The 21682-nt window shown below is 36.4% G+C and overlaps 1 protein-coding gene across 3 annotated transcripts in view; it reads right to left on the bottom strand.

Moving 5' to 3' along the window:
• Positions 1-1034: 1034 nt before the first annotated feature.
• The window catches only part of LOC115234039 (dipeptidyl aminopeptidase-like protein 6), a 52233-nt gene continuing 31585 nt past the window's right edge, over positions 1035-21682 (bottom strand). For 2 of the 3 annotated variants that reach the window (XM_029804740.1, XM_029804741.1), the window contains exons 2-13: positions 17094-17338; positions 9539-9645; positions 8976-9174; positions 8458-8532; positions 8167-8219; positions 7068-7616; positions 6571-6889; positions 6271-6449; positions 5958-6180; positions 5433-5877; positions 4854-5059; positions 1035-4776 (exon numbers count right to left, since the gene is read on the bottom strand). In XM_029804740.1, coding sequence (XP_029660600.1) covers positions 4675-4776; positions 4854-5059; positions 5433-5877; positions 5958-6180; positions 6271-6449; positions 6571-6889; positions 7068-7616; positions 8167-8219; positions 8458-8532; positions 8976-9174; positions 9539-9645; positions 17094-17195 — 2559 coding nt within the window. In that variant the 5' untranslated portion in view covers positions 17196-17338 and the 3' untranslated portion in view covers positions 1035-4674. The remainder of the gene's footprint in view (positions 4777-4853; positions 5060-5432; positions 5878-5957; positions 6181-6270; positions 6450-6570; positions 6890-7067; positions 7617-8166; positions 8220-8457; positions 8533-8975; positions 9175-9538; positions 9646-17093; positions 17339-21682) is intronic. The other variant, XM_029804742.1, reaches the window with a different exon arrangement.

Below are 21682 nucleotides of genomic sequence, written 5' to 3'. Positions count from 1 at the left end.
GTTAAAAGTTGTCTATCAAAATTGTAACAAAAAAAGTAAATATATAATAAATATATCAAGACTATTTTTCAGATAATGTAACAGTTTATTGAAAACACTTTATCCGCCCAATGTTCGGGCCGAGCTTCGCTGATATTAAAAAACGCAGAATCTTAATAACATGATTATTTCGTAGGTGTTACGTGAAAGATAACTTGGACATTATCCGCGAAATCGACGATGCATTATGAGTTTATAAGCCAAGTTAATTTTAATTACTCTCGAAAATTGCAATAAGAGAAAGAAAGAGATTTGAATTCTCTCTCTGTCTCTCTTTCTCTCTCTCTTTCTTCTAATAAATTTTGATCAATATTCTCATACTTAATTGCATAAAAGGAAAAAAGAAGTCGCAAATACTTTACACATATAAAAATATTACAAATATCGAAGTAATATGTTTCTTCGATCCCTATTATACAATATAAGTACATGCAAAGAAACTATAATATATACAATATCAGGCCTCTTTGAAATATCTTATTAATTATCTTTCCTTTTGATACACTAGCAAATTATGTTCTCTTTAGCAGACCAAAAAAGATAAAGTTAACTTTTATTATAGCGCTCGCACATTATCACTTATTTTTTGACATCATCGAATGCATCGGTACAAATTATTGATTAGTCGATTTCGTGGATACTTTCGGTGCAGCGGGGGGGGGGGGGGGTCTCCGTGCGAATATCGCCAAAAATCTAGTATAAATTACTTTCGTATCCGTTCCGAGTCGAAAGCGAGAATCGATCAAGCACTCCAAACTACATCCGTGACTGTCATCGAATGTATATCGAGCATTTTGATGAAATAGATATAAAAAACAATCTTTCTAAACAGTCGGACATACGCTTTCGAGCGGGCACAGACTCGTTTGGAATCATAAATTGTTGGAGAAAAAAGTATCACTCGTCATCAAGAGGTCAATTTGTTCTCTCTCGCTATATGTATATTAAAAAGAATTTCGATATTCTCGAATACTGATAAAAATTTCAAAGTTATATTTTTTTTTTTTTTTTTAATGAGGATCAATGAAAATATAATTTAACGTTTTTTAAATCTAATTTCTAAATTGCCGGAAATTGATGCGTTCTGTTTGGTAATCAACAGTCGATTGACCTATGTGACGAATGTACGTAACTCGCATGAATTTATTCATGCATTCGCACGGGCCCAATCCTTATATCTATTTCCGCATGAACTACCTGTTTCTTTTAATATGTTGCGTTGTGTAAATGTGTATGTATGTATTTTTGTGTATGCCCGATGATTATGAGTATACTTTTCTTTGCCTTTATGCTTTTTTTTTTCTCTTTAGCCTAATGGCGATAATACGTTTTACCAAAAGCTATGGATATCCTTACGCGCTGCTACCAAGATTTCTTTGTTGCGATTAATTTCATAATTCGCATGCTTGTTTTGCGTATCTGCCTTTGTGATAATTTGTTTTCCGTTGCCCTATGCTTACATTTAATTTGCCTCTCACTTTCTTCTGCCATTATTATATTTAATAATTGATTGTGATTTTTTACACACGCACATACTCTCTCGCTTTCGATATCATTCGCTCCATCTTTATTTCTTTTTTTCTCCTCCTTCCCTTTGTATAGCTCATCTCAATTTCAATTAATCAATCAATCGCTCTCTTTCTTTCTTTCTTTCACTCTATCTATATCTCTCTCTCTCTCTCTCCCTCCCTCTCACGCTTCTTGGATTTAACAATTCGTATTTCGATCGCTCGCGTATATATTTATTCGGGGGTAAATGGAAGCGATATTGTTAACGACAAACTTTTTCTTGCACTACAAACGGCCATTCATTTATCGCGAAATGGAGGAACCTCATCGAATGTAATGCTTGTTACATATTGTATATAATATTGCCCATTATTTTGTTACAAAGATTTGTTAAAAAAAGATAGTGAAACAGAATTTAAACAAATTTTTGTTGAGGATATTTTAAATTCGTCCAGCGAAGCAACACGGAGAATTTTTCGAAGCCTCCATTAGGCGGTATATTTTTGTACTTTCTCTACAGTCGACAGCGAGCACATCATCTCGTTCTCTCTAACGACCCTTCGCGTCTACTTCTATTCTCGCAAAAATTGCTTTTGCAAAGTCTTTTCGGCCTCGATAGTTTGGCAATACTAGACTTCGCACACACATCGCGATTTACAATACACACAAACCATGGCGATCATTCACGAGTATTCATTAAAATTATTAAGTAGCTTTCTTTTCTCTTCATTTTTCTCTATTTATTATCGTTTGATTAGTTGCACTAGCCTTGATTGTCGGCATTTAAGGGCTGCTGATCATGCAGCGTACATATGGCGACGTGCGACACTTCCTTGTCCGAGGGCGCCTCTTCCCTAATTAACATTTATGAGGACTCGCGCAAATAATTTTTGTTTTTTTTTAACGACTTGAACTTGGATTTACTATGAGTCTCGAACATTATCTACGATTTGATAAAATTTATGCAAAATGAAATCGTGACGTAAAAAGTCGCGAGGCAATAAAATTTTCGATTTTTGCATTCCAATTTCTGAAATAGATTGTAAAATATATTAATAATGCGCCACAAAGAGATATTTTCGAGACATTTACGAGTCCTATATTTTTCGACATTGCGGTTATCAGGTTGTTTCCGAGCATTTGCTTTTCACAATAGTGGAACAGTAGTAGAAATGATTTATATGTGACAATAAACGTACAATGCCTCGCCATATCTCGTCTTCTACAGTTCCACCCAAAAGTACCGCGAGTGAACAGTATAATACTCGGAATCCTCTATGTCGAATGTCTGATCGCGCCTGATCAATGATCAACAGCTAATCATGACGATTCCATAAGTAGGTATATCGTCTGTTTAGTATCATCGTTCATCCATCCGGGATCGATTAATTTATCTCGAAAAGGTATACAACGAGTCTAACATCTGCACCTTCGACAGGATTCGAATTCACATGTATACTTTATGACAAGTATATTTTTGTAAATCTTGTCGAGAGAGAATCTCGGAGAAACAAATCTATGCACGATAATGTTTGTTCTATGAATCTCTCGCGACTTCTCTTAGGCATCACAACGCAATCTCGTCGAAGGAGCCTCACATTTCTCATAGGTGTATATGTATGTACAAATATCCAAAATTTAAATGGATTAGAGGGAAGGAGGAGGGGCGGGTCGAGATGGAAGTACGTAAGGGTGGAACAACTTTTTTCTTATGCGTCACGATACATAGAACTAGGCGCCAAGCTGTACAACACAAAATTTACGGTAGCCCTCTGTCCGGATTCTATATATAATGGTAAATATGTCGATGCCTGTGGACGAACGTCACCGCATAGGCGTAGATACTTTTTTTTTTCCTCTTTTAAAATCGAGGAGGCACCAGTGACGTAGCTAAAAAGAAGAATATGAGACGCGGAAGCTTGCAAACTCTTTCTGAACAAACGTAATTCGATTTGAGATTTTCAATTCGAGTTTTCAATTCCACCGTAAAAGTGTCGATTGCAGTTTGCGGAAGAATTTTTCCCTTTATCGAGATACGTTATTCGCGAGTATACACACTATAATTTGATAAACTCCGTGTGCAAAAATGAGATACAAAAAAGAAATGCAAGTTTGCAGACTTCCAATAAGCTCTGTACGTTAAAATCTTATTCAATTCGTAATAATCGCGTCTTTAGTCGCTCTACGAAATCTCAGGCTCTTTCTATATGAACGCCCTTAGGACTTGGAACACAGCAAAACGTTAACGACGAGCTTGCAAACACCCGACGCGACGTCGATTTCACAACGTCGTTCCTGTCGATGGCGCTACGACTAGGGATTTGCAAGCCGTCGATAAGCTCCGCACATAGTAATTCGGTCTGCACTTTCAAACACGCATCTCGTTTTCTCTTTCGCTTTTCGAAATTTACCCAAAATCGATTTCACGGCAAATACGCGCGTTTGTCCTTTCAGTACGACGATACGCTATTATCGAACAAATCGCTCGCGGGAAACTGCAAATCTCACAATATCCTGTATACTGCACAATTCACATTATCCGACGAATTACGGAACTATCGAATATCGAATCCACGTGGAAAGCGCGAGAGATGTCGTTCGATAATATACAAAAATACTGCCAAGCAGAAAAGAGGATTCATCGTTTCTCGTTTTCGTCAAATCTCTTTCAAGATTTCTGAATTCCCTCACGACGGTGATGTATATATCACTAAAGACTGCACGAGAGAAAAATTGATGAATTCTCCAAGAGAAATATCTAGATGAATGAAATACACACCTTATAACGATATTGCTCGTACAAATGCCACTTTTTTCTTAATCCGTGAATGAAATCAATCTCCATCTTTCTTTCGTACAAATTCGCATATACGCGAGTTCTTTCTTCATTTTGTCTTAATTCTCTCAGATAAACGACCGCGTTTCTGCTTTTCCCGCTTTGTCACGTTTTCAATTAGCAGCCTGATTTATTTCGCGATTCAGGCTTTAAACGAGTTTTCAGGATATCATCCTGCTCACGAGTGTAATTGCCGTGATTTCGAGGGCAAGTCTTTGTTTCAACGTTCGTTTTAGATGTATCGGAAGTAGGCGCACTAGAGACAACAAAGAATTTTTCGGCTTGAGGCACTAGGAGGCATCCAGGGCGAGGCACACGGCGAGGAAGTCCTCCATGGAACGATAAGCGTGTTCGAGCACACCCGTCAGGGCGTGATCTTCGTCCGCGTAACTCTGTTTTCCAAAGAAGCAATAATTAAATTGAGCGATAATTATATTGTATGGAAATATTCTGTATTTCTTTCTTTTACCTGATATCTAAAGATGACTCCCGCTTCGGACAAAGCCTTAGCGAAGGCAACGCCGTGCGTGTAAGGCGCAGTGAGGTCAGCTAGACCATGAAGGAGGTAAAGGCTGTGACTAGGTACTAATCTCGCTCGTTGCGTGAGATCAGCTTCTACGTAACCCTTGTAATTCTCAGCTGGAGCACCGAGGACTCGTTCCGTAAATGCAGAATCTGTAATTAAAGAAAGCGATTAGCAATATGACGATATACTTCTCAAATCAAGCAAGAAAATTGCTTCATTTGAGAGCACAAATATTTATGGTTAGCGCAACATTTATTTAACAAATTATAATTTTTAATTATAAGATGTTTATATAGATTATTGCATTTTCTAGATATGCTAATAAAAAGTCATTTTATTAAAGAAAAAAAAAATAAATAAATAAACAGTGCCGTAAACATGAGACTAAATCTCGAAAAAAGAAAAAGAGATAAATTTGACAAATAATTTTTTAATTGAAGTATCAAAAGCGCGCACGCATGCAACGGAGATATTCCGATAAAGCTAATTCAAACGCTCTTTATATATGAGATATTCACGTACTGTAGTACATCCAATCGGCGATTGGATTTACCGCAACGCCACATTTGAAAACATTATCCTGATTGCCGAGCACCATAGCGGTCACGTATCCACCATAGCCCCATCCCCAGACGCCGACTCTAGTTTCGTCGAGATACTTGTGCGTCTTTAAGAGATGCTTCAACACGGTAAGCTGATCCTGTACCTCGACACCGCCTATCTTTCTGAACAGATCCTTCTTTCCTTGACCTCGAGCGCCGCGTACGTCCAGTCTCACATAGACAATGTCATTATGACTCGACATATACGTTCCCCAATCTATCCGGAATTTGTCCGTGACCGCCTCGCTACCGGGACGGCCGTTTACTTCAACGAGCACGGGGAACGCCGCATCCCTGAGCTCCTCCCGCCATGACGGAGGTAGCAACAGTTGCACCTGCGCTCGCCAGCCTTGAGGTAATGGCACCTGTCGATTATTTCCCAAATTGTAATATAAGATATATAGAAATAAAATCGATAATGATTGAACTCAAGGCAAATATCCACCTCAAAGTTTCTCCTGGTAGGCAGTGCCAGTGCTGACAGCTTGCCCGCGCGTTGGATACTCGTGTCGTATAGCACACGGACCATTTTGTGCGACGACGTCATGTGCACGGCAGCGAGAGGAAGGCCGGGACCCTCGCAATACAGTACGTAGTAACCTTGTCCATCGTCGTCCACTGATGGACTAACAGAAGCACCGAAATGCGTGCAATTCGTGTAATAAAACCTGCAATAAATTTATTCATTTTAACATGCACGATCGATTATATCGATTTGATACGTCGTATTTTTTGCGGAATAAAGGAATCAAACTTGCCTACTGCTCCAAAGAACTTCGCCAAGATCACACGTGACGCACAATGGCTCGAAATGACGAGGATCTTCCGCAGTGGGATCTCGTACCACGTAAAGATGTCTCTGGCCAGGTGTTCTCTCTCTGGTACCTAGATAGTATACGAGATGTTTCTTGGTGTCCCACGCTAAGATCTCGCTTACCTGTTTTTTAATTTTTTTTAAATTTTATTTTTTTGGAGGAGGTTTCTGATTAAATTTTTATATACTCTTATGTACATCTTTATAATATACTCTCGTTGCGTCGATCTCAAAAGTTGCTCACCTCGTAAGGACCGTGCGAGAGTACCGCTATTCTCTGCTGCGTGAGTGTGATGTGCTTTATATGCGTGAAATGCTCCTTGTCGCCTTCCTGTACTGTGGCCAGCAACAAAAAGCTGTCGCCATCCGGAGCAAAGAGAGGATGTGGTTGAGCATCTAGCCACTGCCCTTCGGGCGCTCTCTCCGAGTGAGTCTCTTCGCATTCCCACGTTGGAGCACGACAGGCCGATACCAACGACAAATTTTGCATTCTTGTCATCCAGACGACAGCGATCTGCGAAGCGTCATCGCCGACCCAACCGGCTGATATCAAATAATTATCTCTGAAAATATTTCCCAAAAACGGATTTCGTCAGTATACCGAATTACAATTTACATTTTGTTATATATATTGCTCGATAAATTAATTAAATGTTTATTCTAAATAAATTTAATAAGAGTCAACATTTAATTAATTTATTGAGCAATTAACATAAGAAACTTTACGATAATTTAACGTACTGTCCGTTTAAGGACGGCGGTGGCTTCAGTTTCGTTTTCGCTGGCAATGTGACGTTTCCGATGCTACTGTAATTCGTCAAGCTCACATTCCCCAGATCCATAATCCATAGTTCGATCTCTGGATTAGGTGAACCTGGTCTCGGATATCTAATTGATCTGGAAGGCGGGAAGGATTTGGATGCGCCGAGAGAACTCGAACCGGTTCCGTCTTGACCTAACTGCGTACCGAACCAAGGAAACTCCAACACGCTCACTCTGGTGTCGTTAAATGTGGCGTAAAGAATATGCGAACCGTCTGGACTGGGCCATATCGCTTGCGGTTTCGGTAATACTTCTTCCTGATACAACCAGTCGGGCACGCCGTTGTAAATCACTCCGGGTATGCCTGTATCGGTCAGACGAATATCCTCCGTCGCAGGCCCCATTCTAAGATAAATGTCGTTTTCGGAGATCATGAGGAGACTGGATGTGTTGCCCAACCAAATGGCATATTGCAGTCGCGTTTGTTGCGTACGTCGCGATGCTTGCAACTGAAGTGGTGTATGATGGCTATTAGGCGGAGAATCATAAAAACGAATGCATAATATTAACTGTATGCAAAGATTTTAATTATACTAGTACGTTTTTAAAATATAAATATAATTTTAAAGATTAAACACGCAAAAATAGTATATATATAATAAGATTTGAATAAACATACATATTCTATCTAACTTTATTTTAAAAATTGTTCTATCACTGCTTATCCCAATTGCTAAATTCAATTTTCTTGTAATTTTACTTATATTATTACATAAAGTTTATATGATTTACGATGATGCCAAAACAATTTAAAGAAATGTATCAATGATCCATTGATCAGTAATAACAAGCTTAATATACAATGGGACTTGTATTTAAAATGATCAATCACTTTTTAAATAGGCAATTAAGCAGATAGAACAGTAATATTTTTATATACTTATATATTTTTTATTATCTTTCTATGTATATATATATTGAATTTCTCTCTCTCTCTCTCTCTCTCTCTCTTTAAAAAAAAAAGTTTGATAAAATTATAAACAATATTTCATATATATGAATCATTATATGCACTTACTCGTTTGTGACGTCGTAGACGGTATAATAAGCAGTGAAAGTGTTCCGAAAGACCTGCATAATAAATTACCCATTTGTACCATATAAAATATAAAATGCATAATCGGAAAAGTTTATAGTGCAAAGGATCAATGTTTTCTCGATAGCGGTAATCGACTGTTAACTGCAACTAAACTGCACTGCATCGTATTACATGTCTGAACATTACCGATAAGCCACAGATCGTAAAGTTAGAATGCAGCTGCCGCCCGAAAAACTTTGCCCGAGAAGCTTCTGCGTTTAAGCCACTTACCGGTTTGACATTGTGCCTGAACAATACATAACGTAGATCAGAGCTGCACTCATAGCCTTGAACATTTAGTTGTCTCTAAAAAAAAAATATAAAAATAGAATCGGGAAATTAAAGTTACTTAAGGATAGAGATTCAAAAACTACGAACTGCAACAAAAAAATATCTTCCTTTTATAAATAATTCTTCTGATTGTTTGAGCCATAAAATTGCTTTTTTTTTAATATTTTTATACATCGTTTTTCTTTTTAAAATTATTAACTATATGTCATTAAAAAAATTTGATATAATAATTTGATCTGGGAAGATGTATAGCAAATCAGTGCTACAAAGAATTCGTCTTTTGGTCATTAACTCGTTTATAAAAGCTGTTTATTTGCCTTTATACAGTTTACATTTTTAAAGCCTCTGATTTGCGAAAAATTTTGTTGCAATTTTTATTGGATCTCTTGGTTGTCATTATGTAATTCAAGTTCAAAAACTATGCTAGCAGACTGCATTTATATATATATATTACGTACAAGCGTATGATTAGAGACTAAAAGGGTCACGATATTGTTGCGAGTGTCCAAAAGAGTAAGGGAACCATCGTCAGCTTGATAGACGAACTTTTCATGAGATATCCAGGTCGGTGGTAACCTGTGTGGTGTCAGGTCATCACGAAGGCACTCGTCTAACGTAAGACGCCTGCCGCTCCAATACAAGAGCTCATCAACGTATCTGTAATTTTATTGATGAATAATTATATATCTCAAATTGTTAAACATATATGGATAATATAAGAAAGTTTAAGAAAATTAATAAAATGAGTGTAATCTAAATTTTGAACATATTGCCAAGAAGCACAACAAAATAATAAATACAATGTGTGAAAATCTTGTAATTGTCAAAACAAATTTATTGGTAAAGCAATTTATCAATTATTTATAATAATCTGATTGAAAGAATTATTTGGCTAGTTTTGATAAACAGTTTTCTAATATCGTATTTTGTTATGTATATATTGTCAGACTCGTTTAGAACAGCGGTATACGATAGGTATATGAAAATTAAAATATAAAAGAAAGAGATATCATAAACTCACCCGAGGAGATAAATTGCCGTGACGATGCCAGCGATAACGAAGCCGATGACCAGCAGTGAGAAAATTATACTCCGCCAATTGTGACCGCCCTCCCCATACGTTAAATCCTGTGGAAGAAGGCATCCTCCTATATAATTATCAGTCGACCGATGAGATCGATCGATGAATTATAATGCAGAAGCTGGTATAAGAGCATGCAGGTCACGAATACGGAGAGATTTTGGAGAATAATTAGGAGAGTTCAACACATTGATGAAAAACTAACGATCAAGATCAGAAGACTATACATCTATAATATCATCATACACTGCATTTTCCGCTACATATATCACGAAAAAAAGTGCGAAAATATTTAATTAACGAATTATACATACTAGACTCAAGATATTTTAACACATACACATATAAATATTTTATACATATTCTCCGAATATTGAGGGTGTTGTATGCGATATTATGTATATATTGTACAGTATTATTTATTATCGTAAATTATATTTATATAACTCTAGGAGAAATGTATACTGGTGCTTTTTCTGCGTTTGCTCGTTTTACATTACGAGAGAGAAAGAGAAAGGAGAGATATATATACTTCTTTCATCATAAAGTTGGATCGTTGTGTTGCATAGTTTTTTTGTTAATCAGCAACGACAGCAACTACTTGGTAGTATGTACATAATGCTACTTGCTCTAGAATTCAATATATTACAGACCTTGCAAGAAAACGCACGTCAAAGTTCTGATAACTGCTGGTTTGGCTAGAATGCAAAGATTTTTTTCCTTTACTAACGAAATTTTGTGCTTTTATCGCGTGGATCACAATTTCCGGAATGAAAATTGATTCCGTTTTTTTTTTTCTCCCGCGCATGATTCTTTTCCGTATCGACAAAAATTTTTTCTTTTTTTTTAAATTATTTATATTCGATCAGATCTTTCTTTTGTTTGCGAAATTTGCCCGGAATTTTATTAGATTGTAAGAAATATCGCGAATGATAACGATTCTGAGTGAATTATCCTTTGCGACAAAATTGCTGATATAATATATATATATATAGTCCCGATATACAATTTGCGCATATTAATGCATACTCCACGTGTCAACATTTTGCGAATTATGAGTATTATCGGCGATAAAAATGTTTATCGCAGCCTATTATCAAACTATCCTAAACAATCATAAATCAATTAAAAAATTAATGCGGCACAGTTATTTATTCAGTTTGAAATTGTCCTTGCAGCCTAGCGAAAATACAATGTTGGACATTACAGGAACTTTATTCTCGTAGATTGTAAAAACGCTTTTGGGGTCGCGAAGTTCGATCGCGCCGCCGTCCAGAATATCGCGGTTTTTGTTCGCTTTCATGAAATACGTCACCGGTTGCGTTATGCATATTGCATACGAGTTATGCGTTTACACAGTCGCTTTCTTGTCCACCGGTTATCGGGCCGAATAACACGTTCAGGCCGTGTAAATGAGAGTTACGCACCAGATTTCGTATTACGTGAGCTATATAACGCGTACGGATCATTATACATACACCTTACCTGTTAGAATAATCTCGCGTTTCTGAATGCACGCAAACTCGCTTTAGATAAACATGAAACATCATTTATCATATTACTCGATGAGACTATTTTTAACTTTTAATCAACCAAATATGATCTTTCGAATGAGAATAAAAAGATAATGCTTGATTACCTCATTAAATAATTAAATCATGTTGAAGTATTTTTGTCTAATTGATTTAATATTGTAAAATAATAATAGTCGCGCGTTTAGTACACAATTATACATTTTATCATCGGTAGCATCACGCTTGGGAAACTATCTTCGATTGCCTCAGCTATCATCGGCAAAGCAAGGCAAGCGAATTTTCAGTCTGAAATATAGTTTAAAATAATCTTCCGTCTTCTCTCGGATATCTATCGTCGATAATGACTTTACTTTATACAACTGGATAAACGATCGACTACCGCGCCGATTGGCTGCCGTTATGCCACGGTAATCGTTTTTGGACGACCTGTTTATCCGGATAAATAATTGTCGATCTCTTGTTCGAATGATTCGCTATTTCTTCGGCAAATGTCTTTGAAATACTTTTACTCATTCTTTCTTTCTTTCTTTCTGTTCTCTCGATCGATTTGTCGCTGCTTTGCATTCAAAGTGCATAGCAGCATGCAGAGTTATATAGAGTGTCTATAAATTCCCCTCGAAACATTAGACTTCGCGAGGTGATATCTACATTGCGTATTTTACAAAGATTCACGCCGTTTCATACGACAATACTGCGTAAATGAAAATATGCATTTAATTTTTATGACACATATGATTTTCATACGCACTTTCCCGTGTAAAAGAGACACGCACAGAAATTTTCAAAAATATTAAATAAACTATTATATGTATGCGCAATTAATTCGTTATCGTACAATACGTCTCTGTTGCGATGAATTAGCAAACATTCAAGATAGTTTGTTAGACAAAATGTATTCGCTTATGCATATCGAATATAACTAGACAAGCCGAATACAACTGGGATTAATTCAAAGGAAATATCTATGGAATGATCGCGCAATAATTCGACATGACAATTTTCGGGTATTCCACCGTGATGTGTAGTGCAACAGTACGATAAATAATGTTGTCACATACGAATACATCGAACTAATCCATTTATCGCTGCACATGTTTGCGGTCACAACATTTTCGTTTTTCTTTATCATAATTTTATTACACGAGAAACGTACAGATTTGTTTTTGCAAATTATAAAATTTTAATGACACATTTTTTATCCTCTTTATTGTAAGTTTTTATCCTTTTATATTCATAAAACATATATTTATATGAGTGTACAGTATCATCGTCGACGCGATCAAACAATAATGTTTGCTTCCTTCTTCCGGCGATAAGCTGTCAATGGCAATAACGAAATTTTGACAATCTCTAGTTGCCGATGATCAAATGGCGTAAATTCTTTCGGTCTTTTTCAATATTTGTCGTAAGATCCGTATGATCAGTTACGATGAACCAAGGCATCTCTGAAAATTTAATATGCCTCGGCGTGATTTTATCGTTCCGGATCTTTGTCATTGGATAGCTAGGTAGGTACACATGGAATGTGATCGTTATTACTGTTACAGCTTCGATAATGCTATACGATATTATCGTTGGCTACCGTTTCGCGACGACGTTTCAAATAAAACCGTGCATTTACATGCGAATTGTCGCGTATAATTTTATATAAAATTGTACAATTTTGATAAAATATCATTAACAATTGACAATTTATCATATTGCTGTAACAATGTCATTAATAGTCGATAAGTTGAAAATTTTGCGGCAAGCAATTGGCACGTAACAACGCAGTTATTAGGAGACGGTCGTAAAAGTGAAAAAATTGGGACATCGCGGGAAGCTCGATCAGTGCCAAATACCACATCGTTTCTATATAGCTAAAATTCTCCGCATGTTTATTATTCTGTTGGAGAATATTTAAAATATACTTTTAAATACGTCCTTTATAAATTCGATAGCGTGAAAGCTATTGCAAATTTTATGTATGTGAGCGTGTAAGGAATTGTTTATGAGATTTGCTTCAACTGAATACAAAAATACTATAAAAACAAAATTGTAATGATAGAGAAAATTGCACAATACACAGCGGGGCAATAACTAAATTGTCGAGTAAAGCCTGAGTTTTAAAAGTGATAAAGCTGATTGCGCTTATCTTCCGAGAGATTAGTGGAGATGTTAGCCATGACTGCTTCTTCTTGTTTTTCCGCCCGTCGCGAAAACAAAATCGATTGATTTCGTCACAGACAATTATCGATCATTGTCATTATTTTGAATTCACGGCGGCACAAATATGTTTCACTCGACACTAATTCACTCAATAATTAATTCATCCGTTGAGGAGACACAGATGCGCTGACCGGACTGCTGAGCGTCTTTCTGCCAAGAGTATTTCAGCCTATTGCCGCCCACATTTCACAACTCTCCTTCTCTTTGTATATATCCTTTCTTTATATATATATATATATATATATATGTGTGTGTAATATGCACTAATATATACATATATATTTAAAATAGTAAACGGTCGTGCGCGCACGCTCATATCCACATGCGTCATTGCACCACGTGTCGAAATATCGCATAGCTGCTCGGCGACGACTAATGTCACTTGCGATCGATTTGCGCTTCGCGAGAAATGATCGATGATGCGATAACGCCCGAGCAATGCCGATCGGCGAACGTAATTCCGCAGATTAAATTGCTCGTTTATGCGAGCTTTTTTATGCGAACCCGACAATTTATCCGTTCTCTGGGACTAACAGCGTTCGACTAATCGTATATGAGATTTTTTTGAAAGCAGGAGAAGACACCTCCGTCATTTCGCTCTTTTTGCTTTACTCGGACAGGAAGTTCAAATAGGTGACATGTACGCTGCCCACCTACTACTCTCTCGGGGTCACGGAATCAGTCGGGCAAAAGGGCCGATAATCGAGCATAAACAAGCCGCACCGTTCAATTGCTTTTAGAGCAGCAAAATTCCTTCGTATCAATAGTTTATAGGTTTATACAATACCGTGCATCGCTCCGATACGATTGGGAGAATAGCGAGAACGAAAAGAATTTATCTCAAAACTTATCAAATGTCTGTAAAACGGACGTTAATTATACATAATGCATGTATCTAGTTGGAAATAATTACGCGAAAGTTTCGACGTAATGATAAATGAGGCAAAGCGGTTTTAGATGTAACCGCAGTCTGAGAAACGGCAACTACGAACGGAAATCAAACTGAGGATTTCTCTACATGGTTGGCTGCGATACAATAACGGGTTCAGGAAGTAGTGTGTGCGTCGTTACTTACGAAACTACAGCCAGTTTCAATGCGGCGGTTTTCCTCAGGGGTGTAATGGGTGTAATAGTTTCCCACCACGGGCGTCCGTTCAAATTAAAGTGAACACCGAGCGTATTTTAAATATTTTATGCGAAACTCGTTTCCGCATTTATCGTTGAAAATTTACATTATCCTTCCTTTAGAATGACAACGCACGCATTAATATACGCGGAACGTTACATAGTAGTTAGGGTATCACCGAAAGGATAAATACCGCCATTAATCGCAAAATGTTTTGGTACGTTGGTCAAAGTGTCTTTAATCAAGAGTCGAGTGACGTTTAACTCGGAGAGTAACGTTTGTTGAAAATTCATTGAAGGTCTCTGTGACAGTCCAAGAGCCAATATCACACCCGAGCAGATAGCGGCGGCCACTCGCTAGGATGAGCGAGAATAAATAAAATAGCATTGCTGACATTTTGCGGCAACGGCTTTGCTAAGAGTTTGCCAGGTATGCTTTCTTTTGTATGTATGTATGTATGTGGGTGTATACGTGCACATGCATATCAAAAGGGTAAAATATAGCCGCCGCTGTCGCTTTCATTTCCCATCCTTCTCACTCGTTAGCTACGGATTCGTGGCGCGTGTTATCAGGTAATCCAATAATCAAGTTACTCTATGTTTGTGTATGTTGTTAGCTAACAGGAGTTTCCCGATTCTGTCGTCGGAATCCCTCTACCTCTGTTGCCATGTGCGCTCCTTGTTCTCGTCAGTTCTGTCTTCCTATTTTTCGCTCGCTGACATGGCGAGTGATAAATTTGTTTACGCTTGTATGTATCGACTGAATTCTACAAAAATCACATACAAAACAAAAGCGACAGACTGATCGATTACGCGATGTGCAGTTTCCTATTAAAAAATTGTCGAAGAATCAATTAAAATCAGTTACGTCATTAATTAAATTGACTTCTTTTGTTTCTGATTAAGAATAAATAAAATGCAAAAATGATTTTGATATAAATGAAAGTATGTCACGAGTTAAAAGCGGTTTCCGCGTTTATATTTTGCTGGTTTCAACGAGTATAAAAAGTCTTTTCATGAAAATTGTCGGATTATCAACTTCGCTCAACTTTAAGAGAATGGCTGATAAATTTAAATATAATTAAACTATATATACTTTTTGCGCGTGTTAACGCGAAGGTAAAGAAGAGCAGAAGAAACTTTAACATTTTCCTGAGACTCTTAAGTGCTCATAAACGTGAATGAAAAAACCGTCTGACGGATAAAGAAAGTATTTTAATGAAATAGAGAAAAAGAGAGAGAAAGAAGAGAGTGGGTATATGTGTGTGTGCTTTGAAGAGACACACGTGCAAATTTTTCGCGGCTTTATAACACAATTCACTACACAAGGTAAAATATCACTTGTATCAGTCTAATAACCGCTAAATTAATGACCGCACACTCTATTATTAATTATCATTCTGTTATTCCGAATGGCTGAGTTTACGTGCGTTATTACATGCCATGTTTTTACATGCTCGTAGAAACGTTGACGTCAAATTAATGAGACTTTGCCATTTATTTAAACGCTCGTCAAGATATTTCTTCGCATTTCATTATAGACAAACATAATTGACGTCTTCTTCAACACGATCGTTCATAATTTAAAGTCCAAATATCGATTGGTGGTTATTCAATCATTATATGAATATATTCAGGATAATTGTAAAGAGAGAGAGGGAGAGAGAGAGAATTGGCTCTTTTATAAAGTGTTCTTTTGGACGATTTTTTTCTACGAAAAGATGGTAAGAAAGCTAAACTTGTTATAAAAAAAAAAAAAAATTGAATTTACAGAAATCTTGCAGCGTAAATATCTAGTGTTTATTCTTGCTGTGTCGCACGATATTCCTTATATCGAGTAATACCGCGCATAGTTTGTACACGACGTAATTACGCCATTTCAACTATTATGCTGAGTGGTCGCTAATACAGCTATCGATGCTCAACGTGAATAATTCTGCTACACCTGCGGGTATGTGCGCGAATGACTTAATCATCGTATGACCCTACATTCAAACCTAGTATTATCGTATAAAGACGTTATACATAATTGCAACATATTATGTACATTATTAACACTTATTAGATTTCTACGCCGAACGTTATCCTGAAGAACCTTATCTTCTAGTAGATGTTTGTGATTATCAAACCAAATGCAACATATATATGTCCACACTTGAACATCTATTACATTTCTATATTGAAAACACATTATATTTATAAATGGAACTATCACATTTCATAAAACTACTTGGATCTATGAAAAATTTATCACAGGGAACCTGATTTTACGCATTCACACAAATCTATTATGTTATGTACTAAACAGTCTAGTACATCGATAATTACTAACATCAACATTCAATTTTTATCTACGTTTTTTTTTTTAAATTTAGCATAAGAGATAATATCTCGAAATATTAACACACAATGCGAGATATTTAATTCCTTTTTTTTTTCTATCGAAATTATCTTTAAATAAATTTGTAAATGTTTGTAAATTAATAACCGGTACTGCATTAACGCGAAATTGACTTTTATCAAACATACATGTACATGCATTTAAACCTGATCGTATATGTAGTCCACGAAAGAAATACTCGACGATTGGGAAAGGGACCACTTATTGAGCCGGTTGAGCGATTTACCTCTTTTACCTGGGCTGACTTTGAACGGGGATCGGCGACCTGGACGGTCTCATCGGGAGGCAGCCGCCAGGAGTTCCTCTCGACGTTAACGCTGGCGTTCATAGCGGCCTCCTCCTCCGCCTCCCGTATCCTTCGTCGGTCTCAGCCACTTCGTCCTCGCGCGATCGCTTCCCCAAGGTCCCCGGGGTAACCCCCGGGCTACTCCTGGGGCCGAGGTTTTATTACACCAATCCACAGTTCTTCACCTAAAAAGAAAATGAGACTTAATAAATTTATATGGTAAAATATAAAGAAGCGAAAAAATATACATTGAATCAATATAGCGAAACAATTACTGAATGAACTGATAGAAGTTGAATATTAAATTCAAGGATGGAATATTGAAGGACGGCAGAAAGAGGAATAAAGAAGATAGGCTATAAGCTCAGGAGTAGTAGTAATTCAATCTGAGATGAAATTCAATCTGAACTTGGGTACCACAAGTTAAGCACTGTATACAGAAGTAATAGCACACTGATGAATTAAAACCGCGATCAAATTTTGTCGGAATGTTGCCAAAAAGAATTATAGAAACCTTTTTTATATTTGCGATTCAGAAAGCGAAAAGTATAAGAAGAAATAGCAAATCTTTTAAAACAATGTGTGACTAATAATTATTTTACTCGAATGGAATGTTATTTTCTTCGACCCTTTTTTTATTCGAGGAAAAGGCAAATTAACGATTGCTTTGACGATCGACGATGTAATTTTTCCGAGGAATTTAATATCTTCCGCGATATGATTAATAAATGCCCCAAATTCCGCGAGAAAGTTACAGCATTTAACTCGCGATTTGACAAAGAAAAAGAAACTTGGTAATCTCGCTATTCCACTTATTGTGCACTTTTTTGTGCAACAAAGTTGCAGCGGGTATGTGTTCAGTAACTGAAACGAGATCGCGATAACGAGAGAGAAAGAGAGAGAGAGAGAGAGAGAGAGAGAGATAAAGGATACCGATTTCGGTTACCGCAAATTTATGGAGCGTAAAAGAAATACAAAGGCGTGGGAAGTAACGAGCGATATACAGAGGACAACCGATTAAACTTTTCGCGTTTTTGTAGTTCTATCGTCATGCGAATAATGTGCTACTAGAAATTGAGAACAAAACTACATTTGTGAAATTGCAACTGCTGTAGAATTTTATTCTAATAAGTGATAAATTTATTTTATAACTTGTCGTTAAGTTTGAATTTCAAATACTCATTTATTTACTCTTAACTTAATGAAAGATTAAATATGAATCAACATGATTGTGTCATATCATTTTAATGCGACAGTAATTAGAAATAATTTCCTCAAAAATAGTAGATGATGCGTGAGATATTTCGCAAAACAAGCATCTTGTTGTAACTACTTGATTTTGACGGTATAATTAACATGTCGAATATATGTGAATTTACATGCCGTCAATCTCTTGTAAGAGTATTTTTCTGCACCGTTCAATAGTATCCTTAATAGCGCGTTTTCTCGATTATCAAAAATTGCAGTAAATAAACATTGTTGGCAAACATCGATATGTCAATAGGAGCGCAAAGAAAAGAGATGAGAAACTCCCGCAAGAGGAAGCGAAACAAAGGACATTGTCCTCGTTGTGGGGAATGCAGGGATAGCGTGCGCCGTGCTAGCTCCACGTGTGACGTCAGAAGAGTTACGTCAGTGGTGCGGCGGACTGTGTTGGTACATACAGCCTCACGGCAATGGTGGAAATGGCTGCGTTGCGGAAGGGAGGATGTAGACTAGTTGAAAGGTCGTGGAGGCAAAGGGGGTACACGAGTATGATCGAGGAGGATTCGTGGCTGCTGCGCTGGACGAGGGTGACGCGAAATAAGGTCGATTACCCCGGATCCATTCCCGGATTTCATTCATCAGTTACAGCCGAGCGTGTGGCTCGTGCGAGCTAACGGAATTAATTTTTCGCGGTTGTGTCTGTATAGCGGAAAAGACAAAATCGAGCACGGTATATCGATATCCGCAAACTCTCCAATTTGCCAAACTGGAACAGAATTTCTAAAAATGGCAATTACAACGTGACGCAGTGGTCGCGCTAAGTGTATATCGATTATTGTGGGTAACGTGGCGATAAATTAACGCGGCTGTACAGTTAGTAATACGAAAAAGAATTATATTTTATCTCCTATGAGAGACAGAGGATATTTTGTACAGTCACAGTAATACAACATATCTGAGATAAAGAAAAATCGTAATAAATCTCCTATAGCCACATATTTATTTTAATGCAATATGATTGAGTTTGACCGCGTGATTCGTTTCATGTTTTTTTATTCCATTTATATTCGATATATTTCTGTATCGGATTATAAATCAATAACGTTCTTCAATTATAAGAAATGCGCATCGAGTAATCCAATTCTCACTGCGAGCGATGTAAATAGATTTGCAATTTCGCTAAGTTCGTTTTTCCCCAACTTTTTGCAATGCATCGTTTTTCGTTTATGAGCTAATTAGCTCATTAAATATTTCATACAATGCCCTCGAAATTTTCATTATTTGACTGGCTATATATATGGACTAAATTTCTTAACACATATGATTCTTACATTTTTACACAATTGATTATCGAAATATATATATATATAGAGAGAGAGAGAGAGAAAAATATAGAATTTCTATTCCTTCGAAAAAAATTTAAAGTTCTTTTATATGAAGAGCTTTTATTCTTTATATAAATGAATCGAACGTGTATTACACTTTTTGGGGGTGGAATCCATCTATTCTTGCTACTGTTTGAAGCAGAATGATTATCCCTGAGCCGGAAGATCGAGCAATTACGCTTTTTCGTCCCTCAGGAAATTCTAAGCTCGGCAGTTCCTTTAATTTTGTCTCTTTGTCAGTCACATTTCTGTGAGAAACGTAGATAGCGGCATCTTCATAAGGAAAATAACAGATGTTGCAAAGATCAATATGATCCGACCTCTCTCTCTGAGAATGTCTTCTTTCTGTTTCCATTCCTTCCATTAATAATTTTCTATTAATTATTTAGCAACATAAAATTATTCATTCTTTAGCAGTAATTTGCTTGATAATATAACAAGGCACAAACATTTTTTGAATTTTTAATTTTATGTAAAATTAATACACAATTAAAAAATATAATTGTATATATTGTAAAACTCATATTTCGAAATTTTTCAATTTACCGAAAATGTACCGAGAAAATTATAAATTACATTTTTATCATAAAGCATTAATTTATCTCGCTAAACGTGTTAGTTAGTATATTTTAATCTGCTATTTAAAAAAAGGACGATTTAAGAAACAGATAAAGCATTTATTTCTAGAAGCTTAAATCAATTTTGTTTCAAAGCAATCTTGCTTGCTTGAATGGCTTTCGTAATGATATGAAGGTACACATTTGCGTATGCGAATTACACGCATATGCTCTGCCATGAGCGACTGATATTATCATATATCGTTCTGAAGCGCAATGTCACGAAATTGCTTTTGCAACTACGAGTAAATATCTGATATAAGTTTAAATATTGGAATTAATCACGTGTTTGCATAATTATAGTTTATATCTAGTCGTTAAAATTATTGATTTTAACTTTGTTTAAAGGTGGAATATGAACGGTAACGTTTATTCAGTTATCATCATTATCATCGATGTAGATTACTAGGGAACTGTGTCGAGTTTAAATTTTTTTGTTACGGCACAAGTCTTGATAAAGATCTCTAGATTTTATCTATTTATTTCACATATTCTAAAACAAATTAAAAAACGTGTATTGTTTTCCCGGGAAAAAAAAAAAAGTTTTTTCTCTTACAAATAAGGATTTCGTATTTGTGTATGTGTGTAAGGATTAATATTCATATTAGTTTTCTTGTAGACAAATTACTTAATTATAGAATAAAAAATACAGAAAAAAAGGATGCAAATTATAACACGCATTCCAAAGGTGAAGATGTTTTCAAAGGTTCTTTCTTTTTCTATATAAAAAGAATTTACCACAGAACTTATGATCGAATCAAAGTCACATCAGAATCGCGCGCGCGATGTCTCGTAAATAACATTATACTCTTCGGATCACGATGCAAACGCACGTATTGCATACACATAACGCATGTCGATCTCTCAAGCACAAAGTTAACTCTTTCAGCTGCCGGTAATCAATGTCCGCTTACGCGGAAATGCAGTTTGAAAACAAAGCCATTTGTCTGTCCCTGAGCGAAAGGGATGAGCAGCGGCAGCGCGAAAAACGATGACGAATGCGCGGCGAAATGAAGCCAGCTTGCACTTTAACGCCGATGATCCTGGATTTGCCCTTTTTTCCCCCAAGAGGAAAAAGATGAATAGTACCGACAAATGATGGTTCAATATCGTTTGTACATTTCGTATACGTATGATGAACATTTTGATTAAAATTCGGATCAAACTTCAACAGCGAATTGTCTGATGAATGATCTCTCTTGGATATATTGCGATATTAAATATCTTGGGTATTAACTAGAATTAAATTGTATAGCCCTCTCGTACATTACAATGATGTTGAAAGAAAACTTACTTTAAATTAACGCGAAAATTATTAATT

The sequence above is a fragment of the Formica exsecta genome, unplaced genomic scaffold, assembly GCF_003651465.1.
Source record: "Formica exsecta isolate Colony F162 unplaced genomic scaffold, ASM365146v1 scaffold194, whole genome shotgun sequence".
In the NCBI taxonomy this organism is placed as follows: Eukaryota; Metazoa; Arthropoda; class Insecta; order Hymenoptera; family Formicidae; genus Formica; species Formica exsecta.
The sequence above is the reverse complement of the archived record's forward strand: the minus strand, read 5'-3'. Positions and strand labels throughout refer to the sequence as shown.